The sequence below is a fragment of the Pogona vitticeps genome, chromosome 1 (assembly GCF_051106095.1).
Source record: "Pogona vitticeps strain Pit_001003342236 chromosome 1, PviZW2.1, whole genome shotgun sequence".
Classification (NCBI taxonomy): domain Eukaryota; kingdom Metazoa; phylum Chordata; class Lepidosauria; order Squamata; family Agamidae; genus Pogona; species Pogona vitticeps.
The window spans coordinates 287,941,399-287,965,327 of NC_135783.1; the positions used below are offsets into that span (position 1 = coordinate 287,941,399).

Genomic DNA, 23,929 nt, shown 5'->3' on the forward strand with positions numbered 1-23,929 from the left:
TTTAAAGTGGGAAATTGTACATTTTTTACATCAAGCAGTAGCAGATGCAACCCTACTGAGCTAGGTGGACAGCTGTTCAGTTCCCCACCTCCCAAGAGTAGTTGCTTGATAGTCATCAAAATGAAGAAATTTAAAAATAGTGTTTGCTTTTTCTAGAAAGTCTGATACAGCCGAAATGTGCTTAAACATTATATTTGAGTTCCCTTTTTGTATCTGTGAATACTGTTTGTCTACTTGTTATATAGAAAAAAACAACCACAGATTATAGATGTGGTAATAGCTCATTTTTGCTGGACCTGATGTTTCAGTTTTATAGTATTAGACAGTTAAAAACTGGAGTGTATTTGAAATCTAGTTTTACTTTGTCCAATGAAAAGCTCACTTGCAGTTTGTTTTTACATTTCCTCTTCTTTTTACTCTTTGCAGAATTCTTCTTCTTGGGTATTGTATAATATGGCTTCCTTTTATTGGCGAATAAAAAATGAACCATATCAGGTTGTGGAGTGTGCCATGAGGGCTCTCCATTTTTCTACAAGGTAAGTAATACAGTGTTTTGAAAACAAAGTTGTATATTCCTTAGTTTTGGTACCCAGATATATCTGTGTGATAAGGATTTGATTCCTATGTAGATTATCCATAGGCTTATCATCCCTTATGTCTAACTTATGTTAGCTTGTTCTTATGTTAACTTATGTTATGCAGTACTTGATTAATACTGATAGGAATCAAATTGCAGTGAATGCACCTAGCCTAGTTCTGCAACCTTATACCCAGTATTTCTGTTTAGTCACCCTATTAATCTGCATGCTTTTAAATAACTTTTTGTTAGATCCTGTCAATAAAGCATAGCCTAGCAGTACGCTTGTATGAAGTCTGTGACTAAAAGAGACACTTTATATTGAGTCAGATGAGTATCTCAGCAAGCCCAGTGTTGATAGTATGACAAAAAACCAATCAGTTTTTGCAGGGGCTGAAGCTATTCTATATATAGTGGTGCCTCGCTTAGCGATCGCTCCGTTGAGCGACAAAATTGCTTAGCGACGGGGTTTTGGCCATCGCAAAAGTGATCGCTTTGCGATGGTCCCTATGGGGAAAAATCGCTTTGCCATGATTGCGGGGAAGCGATCATGGCAAAGCGACCCTTTTTAAACAGCTGATCGGCTGATCCTATGGAGGATCTTCGCATAAGATTAGTTTTGAAGCCCATAGGAACGCATTAAATGCGTTTTAATGCATTTCTAGGCTTTTAAAAATTGCTTAGCGATGAAATCGCTTAGCAATGTTTTTTCGGGAAGGGATTAATGTCGCTAAGTGAGGCACCACTGTACTTCATTACCTAAATGCAGCAGATCAAACATGGGACTGTACATTTGCGCGCAACATAGAAGTAAATATATAGTAACTTCCTAATAACTGTTGTGTTTTCTCTTTCAGGCACAATAAAGACGTTGCACTGATAAACCTGGCAAATGTGTTACACAGGGCACACTTCTCTGCTGATGCAGCCATCGTAGTCCATGCAGCTCTGGATTACAGTGATGTCTTCACAAGCTACTATACTTTAGGAAACATATATGCAGTAAATATAATATTACTCTTCATTTATCAGTTCATCTTTTCAATTATCAGTAAATGCTTTTGCAAATCAGACAGTAAGATAGAGACAAGAATGAGTTGTATTGCATTCAGTTTACAAAGCTTTTCATCTCTAAATTTTCAGTTTATTTATCCAGCCTTTGTACAGGTTGGGTGGGTAGGAATATTAAGATCTTCAAGTAATTACAACATGTCTAACAGAACTCAATTTCAAGAGTAATTGCTTAATAGTCATTAATATGAAGACGTTTGAAAATTGTGTTTGCTACAATTTAAAAGCTGCTAACAACTAGTTTCTCTTAATCTTTTTTCAGATGCTTGGGGAATACAACCACTCTGTTCTGTGTTATGATCATGCTTTACAAGCCAAACCAGGGTTTGAGCAAGCAGTTAAAAGGAAGCATGCTGTCTTATGTCAGCAAAAGCTTGAGCAGAAACTGGAGGCTCAACACCGGTAGTGTATTTATCCTCATTAAAGAAAAATTCATACCCTTGCAAGGAGTCACATCTGATGTGTGGCTACCAGTGGAGGTCTTCAACAGAATAGGGAAAGGTGTGATACTTAGCTATTATCCCTGCTTCCTGCAGCCTTCTCATTTTCTCTAAAGGATATAGGAAAAAGCATAGAACAGAAGGAATAATTGAAAATCACGCACCTCTTCATTCTGTTAATGGGAGCATTCTGTTGGTGGCAAAAAAAAAAAAAATTGGGTTCTCCCCCTTGTTCACATATACTTACTGGTCTAAATGAAGTTGTTTGTCCCATCTGGAAGAGACCAATTAAAAGAGAAGAAATTGTTTAAAGAACCTGTAAGTAAATTCCATTGAGAGAGTCTAGCCTAGTTAGGACTACCAGTTGGTTTTAAGCCAAGTTGTTATATCCTATTTTATCTATTGTAAACCACATGAGTAGTGCCTTGGCATTAATGAAGTGGTATACAAGCTGAATAAATAAATAAATTTGTAAATAAGCTCAAAATAAAAATTAAAAAAATCTTAACATCTAACAAAAGTACAGTATTGAAGGAACTTAAAAAAACGACCACATGGTAACAAGCCATAGCATAACTGCACCTTGTTAACATAGTGTACAAAATAATAACACAATAACAGCTTTAGTAATAAAGTAAATGTAGAAAATTGACATATGTAGCACCTTTATTTTCATGTTTAATTTTTTCAAGGTCACTCCAGCGAACATTAAATGAATTGAAGGAATACCAAAAGCAGCATGACCACTACTTGAGGCAGCAGGAGATCTTAGAAAAGTACAAGCTGATTCAGGAGGAGCAGATCCTGAGGAACATTATCCATGAGACACAGATGGCGAAAGAGGCACAACTAGGTATTTATGACCCCGGGAAAAAAGCATTAAAATGTACAAGCCCAAATATTATCCAGGACACTAAGTTGTATCTTGGTGATATATTTTGAATAAATTTTAACACTTTTGAGTAGAATACTTGCCAGATAAATGTTTAATATTATCACAATTCTGCATATTGATGAGTTCTTCTCCATTGCATAAAAGCAGACAAGAGTCATGTGTGCACCCCAAGGATATCCTAATCCTGGTGACATATTCCTTTCTCTGACAATTTCTCACTGATTACAGTTAGTGTCCTCATTGTTCACTGTTCACTGCTATTAAAAGTGACAAATGCTGTCTGCATCTGAATTGCTAGTGGAGCATCCATCCTCTCCCCAAGAGACTCTTGTATATATCATGCTTCCATTAATTGAAGGATTACCAAGGGAGGAGGGAGGTTGTCCATTTTTTACCAAGAGAGAAAAGGGTTTACTGGGCTATGTGTCTAATATACACTTGTGTGTGCACACATACCACCACTAATCCTCTGCATCATATTTGATCCTTTGGGGCCAAAAAAGTAGTGCACCTACACTCTTAGCAAAGGCAGCATTGTTAAAGGCCATTTGCAAGTCTTTCAAACTCTTTCAGGCAGTAAGCCTCAAAAGACAACTGAATGAAGGTCAGGAAACTCTGAAGCAACACCTCCTTAGCACCGAGTCACTTCCACTTGGAAAATCAGCATTATGTTTTGTAGCAGACATATAATACATAGAAGCATTGATCTGTTTGGATTCTGGTGCATACATTTATGCTTTTGAGTGCTCTGATCTACTGAAAATACATAAATGAACACAGTTTATTTCATAGTAGTCTTGAGTTTCTTGTGTTTCTTTTGATTGGCAAATACTTTTCATATACACTGGCCAGAATGGCTAAAGCATACAGTTTTAAGGATTAAGGTTTATGGATTAAGACAGAATACTAATAACTAGATGTCCAAAATATTTCTATTCTTTGAAAAACTGCAGTTATTTGAGAAGTAACACCTAAACATAATTAAAAGAAGACTAATAATCATTTCTACTTTCAGATTATTAGTTTGGAAGAATTCTGGTTTGTTATCCAGTTGGCACTAAATGCAGCCAGTGAACATTTGCATTAGTTTTTAACTTATATTTTCTGCTCATCTACTGCAGGCAACCATCAGATTTGTCGCCTGGGCAACCAGCAGCACAGTTTGCATTGCCAGTGGGACCAACCTGTCCGCTATCATCGTGGTGACCTGTTTGAAAATGTTGAATACGTTGAGGTTTGTCTGCAGCACATTAGTATGAAAGAAAGGGTGCATCTGTCCTATCCAACCCTACCCAGTTTGGACAAGAACAGACCTCAAAGTTACTTTGTTCTTGCTTGCCCAAGAATGATCACCTCCTGGGCCAAGGCAGCACCCAGCTCTTGCACCACCCAAAGAAATAGCAAATCAAAGAGAACTCAAGCCTGGGCAAAATTGACCTTGCATGGTAGACTGCTACTACCTCTATAAGGCTCTTCCATCTCAGGCTAGAGGAACCTTGAGCATCTATTGGATTTCTCTTGAGACTCTCTAGGGAACTGAGGCTTGAAATCAGGGAATCATTTTCTCTCAGAGACCCAGGCAAACACTGACATGTAGAAAGCATAATTTTCTCAAATGCTAAGACTCAGTAAACCACACAATTTGTTCGGAAAAATTTGTATTTTATTAAGGCAGTGAAGAAAAGCCATAAAAGCTGATTTGGTCTGATGGAAGCAGTGTTGGGATAAGACTCAAGAGACTTGGGTTCAAATCCTGGTTACCCATGGAAACCCGTGGGGGAGGCAGCATTTTTTATTTATTTGTTTGTTTTTATGCTGGCTTTCTCCAAGCAATGTTAAATCATTTCTTAAATATCTCCGATACTGCAAAAACCCTATTAAGGTCACCATAGATCAACAACAACTTGATGGCAAATGTTTGTTCTGCGCCATCAAGTCAGAACCAACTTATACAGACCCTAATAGGAGTGTCAAGGTAAGACAGATATTTAAGGAGTGATTTTACCAAACACCATATGGTCTTTGTGTCAGCAACACGTTCTTTAATATGAAGCTTCAACACAGTTTCCTGGAGACATCCAAGATCCAAGCATTGGCATCAGCTTGATTTGATCCTCACTAGACATTCTAGCCTTCCTAGTATTACAATCACACCAGTTACCAGAGTGCTGATTGCGATACTGATCACTCCCTGGTGTGTAGTAGAGTAAAACTGTGAACAAAGAGATTGTATCACATGAAAAAGGAAGGAAGACCACGTATTGACATCAGCAAGACTCGCGATCAAAGAAAAGTGGAGGAATTTCACCGAGCGTTTGAGGAAAGCTTTCCAGGCCCGGCTGATGCAAATGCACCTGAACGATGGGAACACTTCAAGAATGCTGTTTATAACACCGCCTTGTCCATATTTGGCAAGAAGACCAAAAATACGGCAGACTGGTTCGAAGCCCATTCAGAGGAGCTGATACCAGCCATCGAGGATAAGAGGAGAGCTCTAGCAGCATACAAGGCCTGTCCTAGTGAGTACAACTTGAAGGCTCTTCGAGCTGCTCATAGCCAAGTCCAACAGGCCAACAGGAGATGTTCCAATGATTATTGGCTTCAGCTTTGCTCTCAGATACAGATAGCAGCGGACACAGGTAACATCAAGGGAAGGTATGACATTACCAAGCAGGCTTTAGGTCCAATACAGAAGAAATCTGCTCCCCTGAAATCTGCTACAGGTGCAGTCATCCAGGACCGAGCACAGTAGATGGACCACTGGGTGCAGCACTACTTTGAGCTATACAGTGGGGTCTTGACTTGAGAACTTAATCCGTATTGGAAGGCGGTTCTCAAGTCAAAAAGTCTGTAGGTCAAGTCTCCATTGACCTACAGTGCATTGAAAACCGATTAATCCCGTAACAGGCCGTTTTTGTTCCATTTTGGTTTTTTTCTGGTCTGTAAGTCAATTCTCAGGCTGCAAGTCAAACCTAAATTTTGCGGCCAGAGAAGTCTGTAACTCAAAAAGTCTGTAAGTCAAGCCGTCTGTAAGTCAAGGGTCCACTGTATTCCAGAGAGAATGTAGTAACCGAAGAAGTTCTGAATTACATCGAGTGCCTGCGTGTCTTGGAAGAGTTGGACAGCGAGCCAACTTCAGCAGAAATAAAAGCGGCCTTGGATTCCCTTGCCTCCGGCAAGGCACCTGGAAAGGATAACATCCCTGTTGAAGTGCTGCAAAGAGTTCATTAGCACCGAACTGTATAAGTCTTTCATCTTTGCTGGAGGGTAGGTGGAGTACCACAGGACATGAAGAATGCAAACATTGTCACATTGTATGAGAACAAAGGAGACGGGGCGACTGCAATAACTACTGTGGCATCTCTTCTCAGCGTTGTAGGGAAGCTGCTTGCCCATGTTGCACTAAAGAGACTCCAGGTGCTTGCAGACAGAGTCTATCCAGAATCACACTGTGGATTCCGAGCTAACAGATCCACCACTGACATGGTATTCTCCCTCAGACAGTTGCAGGAGAAATGTAGGGAAGAACAACAGCCACTCTTTGTGGCCTTCATAGATCTCACAAAGGCCTTTGATCTGGTTAGCAGGGATGGCCTTTTTAAAATACTTTCCAAGATTGGAAGTCCACCTCGACTCCTCAACATCATCAGGTCCTTTCATGAGGGAATGAAGGGCACCATAGTTTTTGATGGCTCAACATCAGATCCCTTTGACATCCGAAGCAGAGTGAAACAGGGCTGTCTTCTCACGCTGACCCTGTTTGGGATCTTGAGGAAAAATTGTCCATATCTACTCATGTAGGTCTGAGGTTCAAGTAACTGGCACGTACTACAGCTTAAAATTATTAATACTTGAGCAATTGATATTCATGCAAGTTTCATTTGGCAAGGAATTTTCCCATGCTTCCCAATGTATTGGAACTATCCCATAGGCATGAAATGCTATAGGACCAAAATGTATGCAGATGACACCTGCTATACAGATATTTATTTACTTACTTACTTACTTACTTATTTATTTATTTATTTATTTATTACATTTATACCCCGCCTATCTGGTCATATTGGATATATATTTTCCAAACTCAGAAGGGAAAGGAAATGTGCTCATGAAGTTTTCAATTTTTTAAAATTTATTTGTTTGTTTATTTGCTTCCTCCTACTTTCTTTCGTAGCCCAAGAGCTATGAAGATTTTCCTTCTCTGGCACACAGAAAATCTATTGTAGCCCATTATTCTTCTTCGTGGCCTCTGTGAATGCACACAATAGGGTTAAGTCCGCGCCTGCGCCGGGCTTCTCGGAATATTCTAGAGCTAAGGAAAAAATTGAATAATTAAGTGTTACCCCTACAGCGCATGCTCCACCCGCTCGTAGCCTCAGTTCTATTTTACCGCCTTCGCGTACGGAATTTCTCGTGCTAGAGCTTTTATATTTCAACCTTTTCGGTGTTTTCGGTTTGACTTTGGCTTTCCAAACAACTATTCTATCTGTTGCCCCTTTACTGGATTATATTGCTTGTGCCTGACCTCAGACTGTCCCTTTGACTACGTTTTTGGCTTTTTCCCGCTTTCGGATTTGACCTCAGACTGTTTCTCGATTCTCCACTGGTCTGCTACCGTGAGTTTTTCCTCCTGGGCTCCCTGATTTATGTCCCCCTCAGGCCCCTTTAGAAAGTGCACCTCGTGTAATCGCAAACTGCCGTTTTTGAACGGACACAAGAGTTGTGTGTTTTGTCTGGGGCATTTAACGCAGTCTTGCAAAGAGTGCAAGAAATTCACGCGGGTGGCTCTCAGAGCCAGGCAACAGAGACCAAAACTTTTTCTCTGGGACGCCACCCTTTCAGCTTCCCAATCTAGCGCTATGGAGGTATCTCCATCCCATTCAACTGTGTCCAGGGCAGATAATTCTACCAACCCCTCCCCCCCCCAACCACCTCCTAAGCCGGGAAGACCTGCAAAAAAATCGTTGTCGACGACGTCTAAAGCAGCCTTACCACCAACTGATCCGTCTAGCAATCCCGCTCAGGGCACATCTAAAGAGGCTCCTGCCGGCAAACCATCCTCCAAGTCAGCTAAATCTACCAAGGAGCCTGCAAAGAAAGAGAAAGTGCCATTAAAACCCAGGAAGGACAAGGCGCATAAGGGGGATGATCATTGCTGCCCGGTCACTACCATCCCTAATTCACCCCCTCCCCCATTCTGAAGGAGGGTGAGGACCCGTACGAGTCTTGTCTTGACTATGGGGATTCTCTCCCACCCCGACAGCTACCGGCAACGGTGGGAACGCAAAGCCGTTCGCCCAGCCCTCACCCGCTAGATGCAATACCAATATCTAGCGCTGGTTCTGCCCTACAAAGACCTGTTTCCACTGGGTGGGCGTCTTCCGTGGTCTCCCATTCTCCAAGCCCGATTTCTCCACCCCGTAAGAGAACAGCAAAGATGAAGCATATTTCTCCGTCTCGGGCCTGGCGCCCCCACCAGGAGATACTCATTCTGCCTCGGCCTTCTTGACGCTGAGACAGAGCTTCCCGGGAAGACTCTTATGTTATTGACCTTGACCGCCATCATCGGCACCTAGGAAAGGACACTGATTCTGATTCCTTTTCTGATGATGGAGCCTACCACTCCCACAAGAGGGTGCGCTATGTTTATGCTTCCACCTCTTCACCATCTCCTTCCCCCCCAAGACATCGGGGCCGGGGAGCATCCTGAGCCCGAAAGCACGCAGATGGACCAAGGCCAGATCATCATAAGCCCAAGCCCAGTCATGATCACAGGGCCAAACCTTCCATTCCATCCGACGCCGTGGGCAGGCAGTCTACCAAGCCCAGTCATGATCACAGGGCCAAACCTTCCATTCCATCCGACGCCGTGGGCAGGCAGTCTACAACTGATAGTGTCGACCGGTTTCACGGGCAAACTCAGGACTCATGGGAAGAGACTACGCTCCCCACCTCCGCCGTTTTTACCGGAGGAAATGGGATCCTCAGTGGGTTTGACAGCACCTCTGGTCACCTCTCTTGAGGAATCGGATAATGAGTCAATTTCAGGGGCCCCCTCAGAGTTGGGCGCTTCAGACATCCATGCCCCTGCATCTGCCGAAGACTTTTCTTCGTATGTGCAGATGGTGTCTCGCATAGCAAAGGCCCTCAAACTTGATATTGAAAACACTCCCCCTTCTGCAGAGGATCTTGTGTTTGGAATTGATGATAAAGGCAAAGCACCCCCACTCAGCATCGCCCTCGTTCCTTCCTTGCTAGCTACGATTAAAGAGTCTTGGTCCACCCTGGCCACCTCTACGCAGGTCACTCGTAGAGTTGAGAACTATTACAAAACACATGGTGAGGATGCGGCTTTCCTAACTAAGCATCCGGTGCCTAACTTGATCATCGTCCAGTCTAACCAATCTAAGGCATCTTCAAAGGCTCAGCTCACCCCTTCCAATAGGGAAGGTAGGAAGCTAGACGTCCTTGGCAGGAAGATGTACTCCTTCACCACCTTTCTTATCAGGGTGGCAAATTACCTGGCAGCCATGGCTGCATATCAACACCAGCTCTGGGAGAGAGTGCTACCCGCCCTTCAAGAGATGCCAGAGGACTTAAGAGCTCTCCTGCTCAACACCTTTGAGGAGGCAACTAATGTAGCTAAGCTTCAACTGCTAGCCTCACGTCACTCTGCTGATATTGCGTATAAGACTGTGACATCTTCCATAATACTGCGTCGCCATGCTTGGCTTCGGTCCTCAGGCATCAACGAGGATGCCAAGAACCGTATTGAGGCTCTTCCCTTTGACGCCACTGGAGTCTTTAATGACAAGACTGACGAGTCAATGGAAAGCTTCCACAAAATGAAAAAGACGGCAAAATCCTACACTATACACCAGCAGCCAAAATTTCAATCTAATGGTGTAAACCATACAGCACGCAACATTACCTACCCTCTACATCTCAAACTTACCGGTCGTTCAAACAGCAGTCTCAATCTCGACTCCTTCATTCTTCCTCCGGGGCTCTTCCCTTCCGCTCTCAAACCTGGGGTCAGAGGCGTCAGTCCTATCGCCCTCCTGCCAAGAAAACAAGACATTATCTTTGACTCCACGACCACACTGGCGCATTATCCAACCCCCCACATCCATCTAGCGCCGTTTCTTCATAACTGGTCTGCTATCACAACTGACAAATGGGTTCTCGACATCATCCAGTTCGGGTATTGCCTAGAGTTCTCAGAACTTCCCCCGTTGGGACACATCAAACATACAGCCTTCAATCTAGCTGTACAAACAGAAATTTACAATCTGCTTCAAAAACATGCTGTGGAACTGGTCCCCCCCGAACAGGCCGCCAACGGATTCTTCTCCAGGTACTTCGCTGTCCCCAAAAAAGACGGGGGCATTCGTCCTATTTTGGACCTCCAGACAATAAACCGTTATCTACTCACAAGAAAATTCCGCATGGTAACAATAGAAACCATACTCCATCTGCTTTGTCGGGGCGACTGGTTCACCATCATAGACCTCCAAGACGCCTATTTTCATATTTCTATTCATCCTCATCATCGCAAGTATCTGCATTTTTGTTTTCTAGACACTGTTTATCAGTTCTGCGCCCTCCCCTTCGGTTTGTCTACCACCCCTCACACATTTACAAAGTGCATGGCCCCCGTTGCCGCATATCTTCGCATAAATGTCTACCCATACATAGACGACTGGCTAATCGTGGCGGACTCTCCAGAAAACGCAGCTCACAGCACCGCATTCATCCTGGAAACCCTCAGACTTCAAGTAAATATGTCAAAGTCCCGCCTCCAGCTCTCTCAGGTCATGGAATACATAGGCACCTCAATCAATTCCATCTCAGCATGTATCACCCTACCCCCTCAGCGCATATCCAAGATCCGACAAGCAGTCCACCGGTTCTGACCTCACAGGACAGTATCAGCCCACCATGTCCAACACCTCCTCGGCCTTATGGCCTCTACCACCGCGGCGTTTCAACACGCATGACTAAAAATGAGATCCTTGCAGACATGGTTTCTGACATTGTTCAACCCACTAATGGACGATCCGAACAAACGCCTCAGGGTGACACCAGAACTCTGGCAACAACTACAATGGTGGACTTTTGCTCCTCATCTCCTTGTCGGTCGCCCATTCCGACCACTCCAGCTCACAGCCCAAGTGACAACAGACGCCAGCCCTATAGGCTGGGGTGCCCATTGTGGCGATCACAACATTCATGCCCTCTGGTCACACAGGGAACAACAACTTCACATCAATCAACTAGAAATGTGGGCAGTCATAAAAGCTGTTCGAGCATTTCTACCACTTCTGCACGGGCAAGCCATCCAAGTGGTTACGGACAATACGACCACAATGCATTATATAAACAAGCAAGGAGGCACCCGCTCCCTTCAACTTCTTTACCTAGCAGTTCTTATGTGGGAATACTGCTATACCAATCACATATTCCCAGTGGTGGTCCACGTACCGACTGCCGACAACCAGTTGGCGGATACACTCAGCCATTTGACCACACAGGCCCACGAATGGGAACTGGATCCATCGGTCTTCCTTCGGATCTGCCAAAGGTGGGGGACCCCACACATCAATATGTTTGCAACCGACAGCAACAAAAAAATGCACCAGGTACTGCTCCAGGGCAGGTCGCGGCCGCGACTCCCTAGGGGATGCATTAATGGTCCCGTGAAACGAGACATTTATCTACATGTTTCCTCCTCTCTTTCTTGTTCAAAGAACTATATTCCGCATTCGCCAGACCTCAGCAAATGCCATTCTCATAGCACCCTTTTGGCCACGCCAGGCGTGGTTTTCCACGCTAAGAACCACGGCGACCGATCACTTCGAGCTCCCATGCATCCCGCAACTTCTCACACAAAACAGCGGCAACCTTCACCATCTGGATGTCCAGTCTCTCCATCTGGCAGCGTGGAGGATTCTCCCATGATTATAAACGTGCCAGAGAAGGCTAGAAAACCTTCCACTAACATTCTGTATACTTGCAAGTGGAAAAGGTCCTGCAAGTACGCTTCATCCAAAGGCTTCCAACCTTCTCCAGTCTCCTTATCGGATCTCCTCCACTACCTCAAACACCTGTTCGACCTCGGTTTATCTGTCTCCACTCTTAAAGTCTACATATCGGCCATTGTGGCACACCAACCACACAATTCCGATGCAGCGAAGTCCTTATCACATCCCACGCTGAAACACTTTCTGAAGGGCCTATCCAACCTCCGCCCTACGGTCAGATCACCTCTGCCTCAGTGGTCTCTACACCTTGTCCTTCATGCTTTGACACAGCCGCCCTTCGAGCCACTGCCATCTTCGGACCTTCAACTTTTATCCTTTAAGATCCTCTTCTTGTTAGCCATCACGGCTAGACGAGCTAGTGAGTTGGCCACACTCAGGGCTGACCCCCCTTATCTTCAATTCTTTTTGGACAAAGTGGTTCTTTACCTGGACACTTCCTTCCTACCCAAGGTGACATCCACGTTTCACCTAAACCAACCATTGGTTTTACCTTCACTTTTCCCCAGCCCGTCCTCTCCAGCTGAGCGATTACTCCACAGCCTTGATGTACGTCAGGCATTGGCGTTTTATATCTCACGGACTAAAGACTTCCGTCTCTCCAACAACCTCTTTGTCTGTTTTCACAGACAATGCAAGGGCCGCACAGCCTGGTCTCAAACTTTGTCACGGTGGCTGGTTTCCACCATTACTCTTGCTTATGAGATGGCAGGCAAAACTCCTCCTACTGGTATCAAGGACCACTCCACACAAGCAATGTCAACTTCTACAACTCTGTTGAGAGGGGTGAACCTAGTGGACTTCTGCAAAGCTGCTACATGGTACAGAGCCTCCACTTTCATAAGACATTACAGACTGGACCTTCGAGCAAAAAGGGAGGCCAGTTTTGGGAGAGCTGTCCTAACGTCTCTGCTTCAGTGATGTCCCTCCTCCGGTAAGATGGCTTGCTAGTCACCCTATCGTGTGCATTCACAGAGGTCACAAAGAAGAACAGGAGGTTACCTACCTGTAACCATAGTTCTTTGAGTGGACCTCTGTGAAGTCGCACTTCCTGCCCAGCCTCCCCTCTGTCCGTCACTGCTTAATTGGCTCTATGGTTTTGGGAGCTTACCACTGGCAGATAAAATGGAACTGAGGCTATGGGTGGGTGGAGCATGCGCTGTAGGGGTAACACTTAATTATTCAATTATTTTCCTAAGCTCTAGAATATTCTGAGAAGCCCGGCGCAGGCGCGGACTTAACCCTATCGTGTGAATTCACAGAGGTCCACTCAAAGAACTATGATTACAGGTAGATAACCTCCTCTTCTTTCACTTGTTCATCTCTTTCATTTTTCATATCTTACCTTATACAGTGGTGCCCCGCATACCGAGCGCCTCGGTTAATGACGAATCTGCATAGCGACGCGTTTTTTGCGATCGCAAAAGCGATCACATTGCGATGTTCTCAATGGCTAAAAATTGCTTTGTGATGATCGGTAAGCGTTTCACTTACTGATTTTCGCATAGCGATGTTTTGGGAATAGCTGATCGGCGGTTCCAAAATGGCCGCCAGAAAAAATGGCCACGGCAGCATTTTCGCGCCCTTTACTCGCTTACCGGGCAGCAAAAATGGCGGCTGCATGGAGGATTTCCGCATAGCGGTGAGTTTACAGCCCATAGGAACGCATTAAACGTGTTTTAATGTGTTCCTATGGGGTGTTTTGCCCCGCATAGCAACGAATCCAGATAGCAACATTTTTTTGGAACGGATTATCGTCGCTATGCGAGGCACCACTGTATACTAAAACACTCGATTTTCTTGTATTTTTCTTTTTCCTTCTTTCTCTTCTTCTACTCCCTTGGCACTTCCTGAAAATCCTTTTTTCTGGGGGTTCTCTGGGACTGTGTAGCTTGCCAGAGACCACACAGTTTGGATCTTCTCACAGGAAGGAGCAATGGAGAATGATCCCCTGATCCGTAGCTCTTATGACTCCAAATCATTGAGTCTTTCCATTATATCCATTTTTAAATACCAAAATGAAACCAAATCAAGCTATAAGTTAATTCTTTTACTGTGCTTTGAAGCACATTTCTTCAGTCCAAATGAGAGCCTCTTCACCCTATTTCTTTGAGCAGAGCAACCACTACCACTCCAGAAGTCACATCTGTCCTTTGTTGAGCATCCCATCCACCTTGCTTAAATCTTACACTAACCTTTGCCCCTACAGTCTTCAGAAAAAAAAAACATAGCTAGTATTATTTTGTACTACTTTTCATCTGCTGCTTCATAGTTGTTTAGGAGAAGATTCATTTGTCACATAAAGCAAAGAGGACAGTAGGTAACTTTTTCCTAGTTCCAAAATCCTCCAACCTGCAAATGATTCAAGGTAAATAACTTGTTCAGACCAATTGGATATCCCAGAATATATGCAGTCGTAAAGGACAGAGCTTTTGTTTTCAATATCTATAAAACCTGAGGCACATCTTCAAAAAAATTGAATTGCTGAAAAAGGTATCTCTGAAGCTTACGCATTCTAATATAGAAGGAAAATGTCATTTGATTACCTATTTGAAACTTTACCTATCTTAAATGTTCTTTTTAATGTTTTAGCATTTTGCTAGTGTCTCAGAAGATATTTGGAAGCAGAGAAAAATTTGATGAAATATTTGTGTTTCTAAATAGACTGTGGTGGTGGGAGTTATTTTTTCATCTATTTATTTTCAGTAATATTTTTCTGTTTCAAGTTGTTTTCTCCTAGTGAAAAATTCCATGCTTCTTATTTTTCCTTCTCTTTATAGTTTGGTGGTGACTCTTCAATTTCTGGCATGACATCCATGAATTCTGAACTTCATACCAACCACAGTGACCTCAGCAACACCATGGAGTCTTCCCCTTTGGTTCATTCCGTCTTCTCATTATGGGGCCTGAACTCTGATGCCTATAGGGTAAATGATAAGATGGATGTTTCCCTGTCCTTCACATGTACACTACTATTAAATAATTCTGCTGTCTTAAAGCACAAGTACATGACTGATAACCTGTGCTGGAACAAAAACGGGGAACAATAGTGAGGCAAGATTCTCTGCCTGTTCAGATAAATAACATTTGAGGCATGTTCCTCTGCTCATTGTTTTTGATGGGACCCTGGCTCTGCTTTATCAGATGAACCATAGAATCAGTAGTCAGCTGGTGTATGCATGTTCTGGATGAAAGTGGCCAAATTTATTGCTCTACTCCTGATCCATATGAGGAAGAGGAAAGAGAAATGAAGCACTCTCACCCACCATTTGCAGGTGCTAGCTAAGAGCAGTATGCAAGGGAATTGTTACTGTTATCCCCAGTCTCTGACTAAAAATGACACCAGGAGTTCTATTGCCTCTCCTTCCCATTATGTTACAGTATCTTATGGGAGAAGCAACTTAGGAGCCACCACAAGTCAGATTTTGATATATATTTATATATCAAAAGTGTATATCTATACATACTCTCCATCCCTCCCTCTCTCTAGTACTAATAAATATTGGACTCTAGATCAGCGGTCCCCAACCTTTTTCGGTCTGCGGACCGGCTAGGGAAGGTGGGGCGCACACACACACGCTCATGCGCAGATGGCGATGTGGCACTCGCATGGGCGTGCTGGAGTGCACACGTAGGCGCAAATAGGTTGTGCGGGGGTGAGTGGGGGGGTGGGGCGCGAGGTTGTCTAAGAGGCCCGTTCCGGCTCAGGCCACAGACCGGCACCGGGCCATGGACCCGGGGTTGGGACCTCTGCTCTAGATATCCCAGATGGCAAGGATGTGATTCTTAGCTAGGTATTTTTAGCTTTCTTTCTTTCTCCTTGCTTGAACCTTCAGACCAAGGTGATGATTGCAAAACCTAGCACAGAGTACAAAATTGCATAACACCCACTTAATATTTTTGATGTGTTGGCCTGCTAAAACTGCAAATTAAGCTTGATAAACTAGAAATAACTGTTGAAATAAAGTAGAATTATCTATAAGTTCTCACTTTATTTTTTTCATGTGGTGAAGAGTATGCCAGCAACAAATAAATCTGGAGTGATGATTAACGAAACCCCTTCATAATAATTTAAATAAACTGTTTTCTCTGTAATTAGGATAAGCAGAGCATTATGTGGCCAAAAAGATCTGATTGTGTCAAATCCTATCCAGTAATCCCTTCCCCAGAAGAACTACCAACCTATTTCTTGCATCCAGAAAACAAGGGACAGATGTAAGTGCTAATAATATATGTCTTTATATTGTTTTTTATTATTATTATTTTGTGCTTTTAATGCTTGTTTATATTAGATTTTAAATACTGTTTTTAGGATTGATTTACTTCTACTCGCGTACAACTTGATCAGCTATAAAGTATGTATATGTGTGTGTGTGTGTATTTATAGGACTTCTAAACTGTTGAATGACTTATTAAAAAGTACATATAATAATGAAAGTACAATAATGAATACAGTAGGACTGTCGTATCCATGGGCAATTGGTTCCAAGCCCTCCCCCTATGGATGATGAAAAATGTGAAAATATAGAACACTATACATTGCATGGTCTCTAGCTCCCCCTAGACATCAGTTCTGTTAAATATATACTGGAAATATGTATAAATACAGTATGTATTTCTGAGTTTTTTATTTAAGCTTTTCAGGCAGTAAATAAATGAATCAGCAGATACTGATCTCACACTTGTGGGGTTCCTACTGTAAGAAACAAATTATGTTCGTTGTTAAAACACAGGGTAATCACCACTGGGAAAAAGTGATGAAAATTAATATGCCTTGTATGTTTATAGCAGTTTTAGCCCTTCTAATATGTAGAATTCTCTGGCATGTAATACAATACATTAAAAATATAAAGTGCATCCAAAAAGAATTAAGTAGAAATAGCACATAATAAAATCAAGATAGAACCATCAGTACAAAGCAGCAGTACTTGCTTTGGAAAACAAAAAGGTCTTCTCTGGCTCTAGAAGCCCCCTGACATGGTCTCCAGGCAGTCCTCTGGCAGAAAGCACTCCACAAACAAAGCACCACTATGAAAAAGATCCTCTCCTTTGCATCCAATCCCTTTGCTTAGATTGGCACGGCCACCTGGAGGTCTGATGATGATTTTAGGCTATAGATAAGCAGCTTTACCAGTTAAAAAGCTGTTACAGTAGGTTCAGTGGAACTTCTCAGTAAACACTGAAATCATTGGCCTGTACAAGTTTCTTTTTCTATTTACTTTTTCTGTTTACTTTCTGTGATATGGCATAATAGTGAGAACCATATCAAATCAGGTATTTCTGTATGGCCAATAAGCAAGAAGTTTTGTAGGTTTTAGTTGTACTCTGTGGAGTTGTTTCAAGTTAATAATGTCACCTCAATCTTGTGGTTATATTTGTGTATTGATTTTTAGGATCCATTCAGTAAGCAGTCCAAGGGAGATCCATGCCCAAACAGATGTCTATGAACCAGATTGTTCTTCCATTACTGAGCCCTATAACGGTGACACTACATACTCGTTAATCAAAGAGTTAGACAGTCATCTAGATCTGAGAGTGAAGATGCCAGATGATCATGCAAAAGACGTAAGAAATTGTGTGTGTGCATGTATTGTTCAGTTTTCATATTCTCACCATCTTCTCCCTTTGTAAATGTCTGGTCCTTTGAGAAAGATAAACCTTTCATGGATATTTGTTTCAGTTCATACTCCAGCTCACAAAAAAGCAGAAAAGACAAGAACATTATTTTGTAAAAGGAAAGTACCATATTTTTTCGTGTAAAAGATAATACTTTTCCCTAAAATCATTAGAGGAAAAATTGAGGGTCATATTTTACACGGAAGTAAGCCGAGGAGAAAACCGTGTGGTTACAAAACTGCCTACCCTATGTTCCCCAGTGGGTCTGGAGACACCTCCATGCCCGGAATTCTCCCTTCTGCTTCTGCCGTGGAACTACCACCGTGGCGGACCAGGATCTGAAGCAGCTGGTGCTGGCTGCGGCAAGCTGGCCATGTTCCTCCTCGACTAGAACTGGATCCGGAGTGGGCACCTCCATGCCCAGGATTCTCCCCTCTGCTTTCGCTTCTGCTGCCACCACCCACTGGGTTGGTGTTTTGTTTTTGCTTTATTTTTTTGTTTTTTTCCAATTTGGGCACTCAAGCTCAGCCATCTCTGGTGTAGGCAGTGCGATCACTGAGGCCATAAATATGTCAGAAAATAAAAAAATTTAAAAAGTGAATGTCTTACTCTGCAAAATTCAAACTGAATGTAATCAGTTATGCAAACAAGCATGGAAATAAGGCTGCAGAGAGACAGTTTGGACCTCCTCCCACTGAGTGTATGATCAGACAGTGGAGAAAACAGGAAGAACAACTCCTTAAGATGCCAAAAAAGAAATGGCCTTTTGAGGAAAATTAGCAAAATGGCCAAACTTGGAGTAGAGGCTCAAGACTTGGATTTTGGAGCAGCGCCAGTGGGATATGTGTATCAACCAAGCTTATTCAACATCAGGCAAGAATGCTTGCAAGTGAAATGAAGATTGTTGATTTTACAGGAAAGGCAAAATGGTGCTTCAGTTTCATGAGGAGAGAAGGGTTGGCCATGAGCGCACAAACAAGGTTAGCACAGAAAATGCCACCTGTTTATGAGGATAAAATCCAATAGTTTCACTGCTATGTCATACAAATATGATTTTGAACCAAGTCAAATTGCAAACATGGATAGGATGCCTCTCAATTTTGATGGCCCAAACCTTTGCAAACCAAATGAAGACATCATGGCCATTTGGTTTGCAAAAGTTTGGTCCGGAAGACCTGGTGAGCTCTTAAAGAAGTCATCTCTACTTGTCTTTAATCAGTTCCGAGCACATTTAAGGGAAAAGACAAAAAAGAGTTGCATCGGATTTGAGAACACATCTACCAGTTATTCCTGGTGGACTTACAGGTCAGCTACAACCACTAGATGTTTCAATCAACAAGCCATTTAAAGTCCTGATGAGAGAAGAATGGAATAGATTGATTCAAAAAGCAGATGGTAACTTGACACCAACCATTACTGAGGTTAGCAATTGGGTTCTGAACTCATGGTATGGCATCAAAAAAGAGGTGATTGCGAAGTCCTTGAAGAAAATGTGGAATCAGGAATACCATGGACGGAACTGAGGATGATTTCATATATATAGACAGTGACTCAGTAGACAGCGATGATGCAATAGAAGTTGAAGAAACTTATGTTTGAAACTACTAATAGTGATAAAGAAGAAAGCAGTGATGCAGTAGAGGCTGAAAGAAGTGATTTGCTCAGCTAAGGGTGATGCATAATAGCATAGTACTGGCTTGTAAATGTTGTCTAATTACTAAATAAAAATGTGTTCCCTTCTAAGAATATTAATTTCTAGATGTTTGGCTTAGAAAATTGAAGGGAGTCTTATACATGGGGATGTCTCATAACTGGAAAAATATGGTAGTTTAATCCATTATTCTGCACCAGACAGGTTGTCACTGTGACTGCTCCATTCATAATTGTTATTTGTTGTATACTAGGTTAAAATATAGGAAAATACTCTGCTTTATAAAAGTACAAAAGATGAAATAAAACAAAGGTTTGTTGGCTGCTTCAGATTGGTAAAAGAATAGCATAAAATATGAAAAAAAATCTGACTAAATGCCTCTAAAATGTCTTAAAATTCCCTTAGACAATAACTTTTTTTTGGTGGGGAGATTAGAAATACTCCTTGTACCAAAACTGAAACTACTTATGTTACCTTTCAAATGTATCTTGATGTATCTTGATATAGTCTAATTTTCCTCAAAGTAAGTCATTATAGGTAACCATATTAGTTGTAATTAATTCTTGTAAGGTCTGTTATTATGAAGCTCGTTTTGTTCACTCCATTGAGATATATGGCAATTCACAGCTAAAAGTTACACTTTTGTGTAACCACATGACAGGATTTCAGTCTCTGAATCAGTAGAATTTTACACTGTTATAAAATTTAGCCATAACTTGCACATTATAAAAAAAAATGACACCCCCCATGTGTTTACATTTTGTGAGGAGAATCTAGCAATACTTTAGAATTCAGTGGTATGCCATCTCACATACAATTTAATTTATGTGCTTTTCTCTTTTGTACAGATTTTATACTCTCGTGTGAACAATCAATCAGTTACACAACAGCAAATAGGATCATTCATCCATTACGCCATTGTAAAGGTGAGTCCAGTTCTAGTGGCTGCAGTTTGTGGTTTTTAATATTTTATTCACTTCATGCTACATTAAATTTATGTCAGAGTTTCAGAGCGCTATCTTCTGAAGAAGTATGTTTAATAAATCAGAGTTCTACAACTTAACTGTACAGTAAATGTATTCCAATTCACTCTCTTTATTTGGTTTCAATTTTGATGTATGTTAACAGCCTGCACATATGACAATGATTGATTGACATAAGATAAAATAAGGAGTATTTGCATACAAAGAATACAATACAGTTGACTTCATTCTGCTTAAAATAGTCAGAAACTGAATCTGTTTCAAACTAATCTGGAAAAAAATTGAAAACATCAAGTGCCTTTTATCAATATTTCTAATTAACTCATAGTGGGCAGCATTGGATTGACAAATTTTGAAGTCAGTAGGAGGGAGATTACAAATCAATATTCTTAAACAGTGGATGTGTTCGAATGCCTTGACCTGCATTTTCAGCAGCTAAAGCAATCCAACAGAACTTCTGTAAAATGTTGTTGCAATGATGCTATTAGTATTAGTGTCTTAGTTTGTTTTAAGATCAGTGAGGGAATACCTCTTCTCCATCCCACCACTTTCAGTCACAGTTGGTGAGCACTAGAGGGCTTTTTGAGTGTCTGCTCCCAGAATATACCATTTCCCTGAAAATAAGACCTAACCTGAAAATAAGCCCTAGTATGATTTTTCAGGATGTTCATGCTATAAGCCCTATCCCAGAAATAAGCTCCAGTTAAGTGAAACCCTGCCCTCCACCATTTTGCAGCAACCGGAAGATGACATGACTGTGTTTGAATAAATGTAGATTGTTGTACTTGGAAAAAAATTCCCGTGAAAATAAGCCCTAGTGTGTTTTTTTGGATCAAAGATGAATGTAAGACCCTGTCCTATTTTCGGGGAAACACGGTAGAACTCCCTTCTTCAGGAGGTTCAGCTGGCTCCTTCTTTCCTTCCACCAGCAGTTGAAATCATACATCTTCCGAGAAGCTTTTAGGGAGCCAAGAGGCAATTGAAATTGGGAGGTTTAAGAGAAGTTTTGCGCACATCAGCTTTTTGTTTTGTTTTGTTTTATAGTTTTTAAATAGTGTTTTTTAAATATTTGGGAGCTATTTGTCCTGAAAAATAGTGGTGTCGTGGTTAGGAAAATTTGCCACTTACAATGGCACTGCAGACTACAGTCAAGTGTAAATTAATTAAGAGTAATTAATGTATTTTACAAAGGAAATAATTGCAAGATGCACACAATACATACATAGTCTCTGTAGTATCCATGCCAAGTTTTTAGAAGTCTAGACATCACATTCGTGGAGCTGTGGTGCAGTCAGACACATGTGTTCTCTTTTATAACTAAAGGCCTTAGTTGTTAGTCCCAACAATAGTAGACCTGTTGAGTTAGTGGAACTTCCTTAAGTATTCATTTGCTAAATCCCCATTTATTCAGAAAGTCTACTCAAATTAAGACTAACAATTGGATTTAGACTATATATTGGAATAATTAGGGCTGGGTCAGTTCATCTGTTTGATTTATATCCTGATCCATCAGTTGCAACAGTTTTCTTGCTGCTAGAATTAAGGTAAAATTCACATAATTATTATCTCAATTGACCACTGCATGTGGGATAACCTTTTCCTTTTTTCCTTTAATTTAAGGCAAGGGATCCCTTATGGCTTCTACTCAATGAGGCTGGTCTTTACTGGCGTGCATTTGGAAATGGCACCTTTGCCCTTACTTGCTTACGAAAGGCATTTAACTTGACCCCACATGAATTCAAAGATATTCCTTTAGTCAATCTAGCAAACCTTCTGATTCATTATGGCCTTCACCTGGATGCCAGCAAACTTCTGCGAAAAGCTTTAACTATCAGTGACTCTGAGGTGAGTGTAGTTGCTTTGAGATGTTTCAGAATGAATAAAACAGAAGTCCCCCACCCTCATCTGTTCTTTCTTACACAATTTCAGTGTCAAATGTGATTGACTTGTTTCAGTTCAACTTTGGGAAGCTGGGGTTTTTGTTTTGTTTCCACCTTAACTCGCAGGATGTGGGAGGGTGAAGTGTGGAGGAGACAAGCCAAGTCTGCCACCTTGAGCTCACTGCATGAAAGATACGTGTAAATGTAACAGGTACATAAAATATTGGGTTAATTCTGGAAATGAATGTTAGCTTAATATTAAAATAAACCCCCTTTTAAAAAAAATAAACTTTATTCTGCTTGTGTAAAAAGCTTTTTCCCAGTTTTGGCTAACTTTGCCTTTCCAACTACAGCTCACCATTATCTATCATCCAAATTCTTGGCAGGCTTTTCAACAGACATGGGACAAGTGGGAAATGAAAAAGCTTCCTTCTAGTCATGTTACTTTAGCATCTAAGCCAGGCAGTTCAGTGGAGCAGAACTGAACAAATGAATGCTGTCTGAAATCCCGTTGACACAACTACACCACATAAATGGTGATGATGTAATTATCCTGCACCATTAATCTTTGTTTTAAATTAATGTAAAACTTTCTAGCCCTCCCTTCAGGCTACAAAACTCCCTACAGGTCCCTTTTGCCCAAACTTTTGCAAGCCTCAGAGAGAGGAGGGGAGACGCCTTTGCAATTGGAAAATTGCTGCAAAATTGCCACTGGTGATGCTAAACTGACAGGGGGGATCTCTCACAATTATTTTCCAATTTAAAAGACTTCTCCCCCTGATACCAAAGTCAAATGGGATCCCTAGGGAGCCCCAGAATTGGAAGGATAGGAGGTTCTGCATTAAAATAAAGATTAATAATGGCAGGTAGAGATATGGCATTTTGTTGTTTAGTCATTAAGTCGTATCCGACTCTTCATGACCCCATGCACCAAAGCATGCCAGGCCCTCCTGTCTTCCACTGCCTCGCAGAGTGAGTCAAAGTCATGTGGGTAGCTTCGATGACACTGTCCAACCATCTCGTCCTCTGTCCGGTTCTCCTCTTGCCTTCACATTTTCCCAACATCAGGGTCTTTTCCAGGGAGTCTTCTCTTCTCATGAGATGGCCAAAGTATTGGCGCCTCAGCTTCAGGATCTGTCCTTCCAGTGAGCACTCAGGGTAGAATTCTTTCAAAATGCATAGGTTTGTTCTGTTTGCAGTCCAGGGGACTCTCAAGAGTCTCCTCCAGCACCACAATTCAAAAGCGTCAATTCTTAAGCGGTCTGTCTTCTTTATGGTGCAGCTCTCATTTCCATACATCACTACTGGAAAAACCATAGCTTTGACTATGCTGAACTTTGTCAGCAAGGTGATATCTTTGCTTTTGAAGATGCTGTCGAGGTTTGTCATCGTTTTCCTCCGAAGAAGCAGGGGTCTTTTAATTTCATGGCTGCTGTCACCATCTGCAGTGATCATGGAACCCAAGAAAGTAAAATCTATCATTATCTCCATATCGTCCTCTTCTATTAGCCAGGAGATGATGGTACCAGTGGCCATGATCTTAGTTTTTTTGATGTTGAGCTTCAGACCGTTTTTTGCAGTCTCCTCTTTCACCATCATTAAGAGGTTCTTTAATTCCTCCTCACTTTCTGCCATCAGAGTGGTATCTGCATATTTGAGGTTGATGATATTTCCTCCAGTAATCTTAGTTCCGGCTTGGGATTCATCCAGTCCAGCTTTTCTCATGATGTATTCTGCATATAAGTTAAATAAGCAGGGGGACAATATACAGTACA

At 41.9% G+C, this 23,929-nt stretch overlaps 1 protein-coding gene across 4 annotated transcripts in view; it reads left to right on the forward strand.

Moving 5' to 3' along the window:
- Positions 1–23,929, forward strand: part of TTC17 (tetratricopeptide repeat domain 17) — a 92,268-nt gene that overhangs the window by 12,664 nt on the left and 55,675 nt on the right. For all 4 annotated transcript variants that reach the window (XM_020798184.3, XM_078389356.1, XM_072985968.2 and 1 more), the window contains exons 6-15: positions 427–536; positions 1,435–1,579; positions 1,911–2,050; positions 2,781–2,941; positions 4,105–4,217; positions 14,805–14,951; positions 16,124–16,239; positions 17,418–17,589; positions 20,140–20,217; positions 21,895–22,119. In XM_020798184.3, coding sequence (XP_020653843.3) covers positions 427–536; positions 1,435–1,579; positions 1,911–2,050; positions 2,781–2,941; positions 4,105–4,217; positions 14,805–14,951; positions 16,124–16,239; positions 17,418–17,589; positions 20,140–20,217; positions 21,895–22,119 — 1,407 coding nt within the window. The remainder of the gene's footprint in view (positions 1–426; positions 537–1,434; positions 1,580–1,910; positions 2,051–2,780; positions 2,942–4,104; positions 4,218–14,804; positions 14,952–16,123; positions 16,240–17,417; positions 17,590–20,139; positions 20,218–21,894; positions 22,120–23,929) is intronic.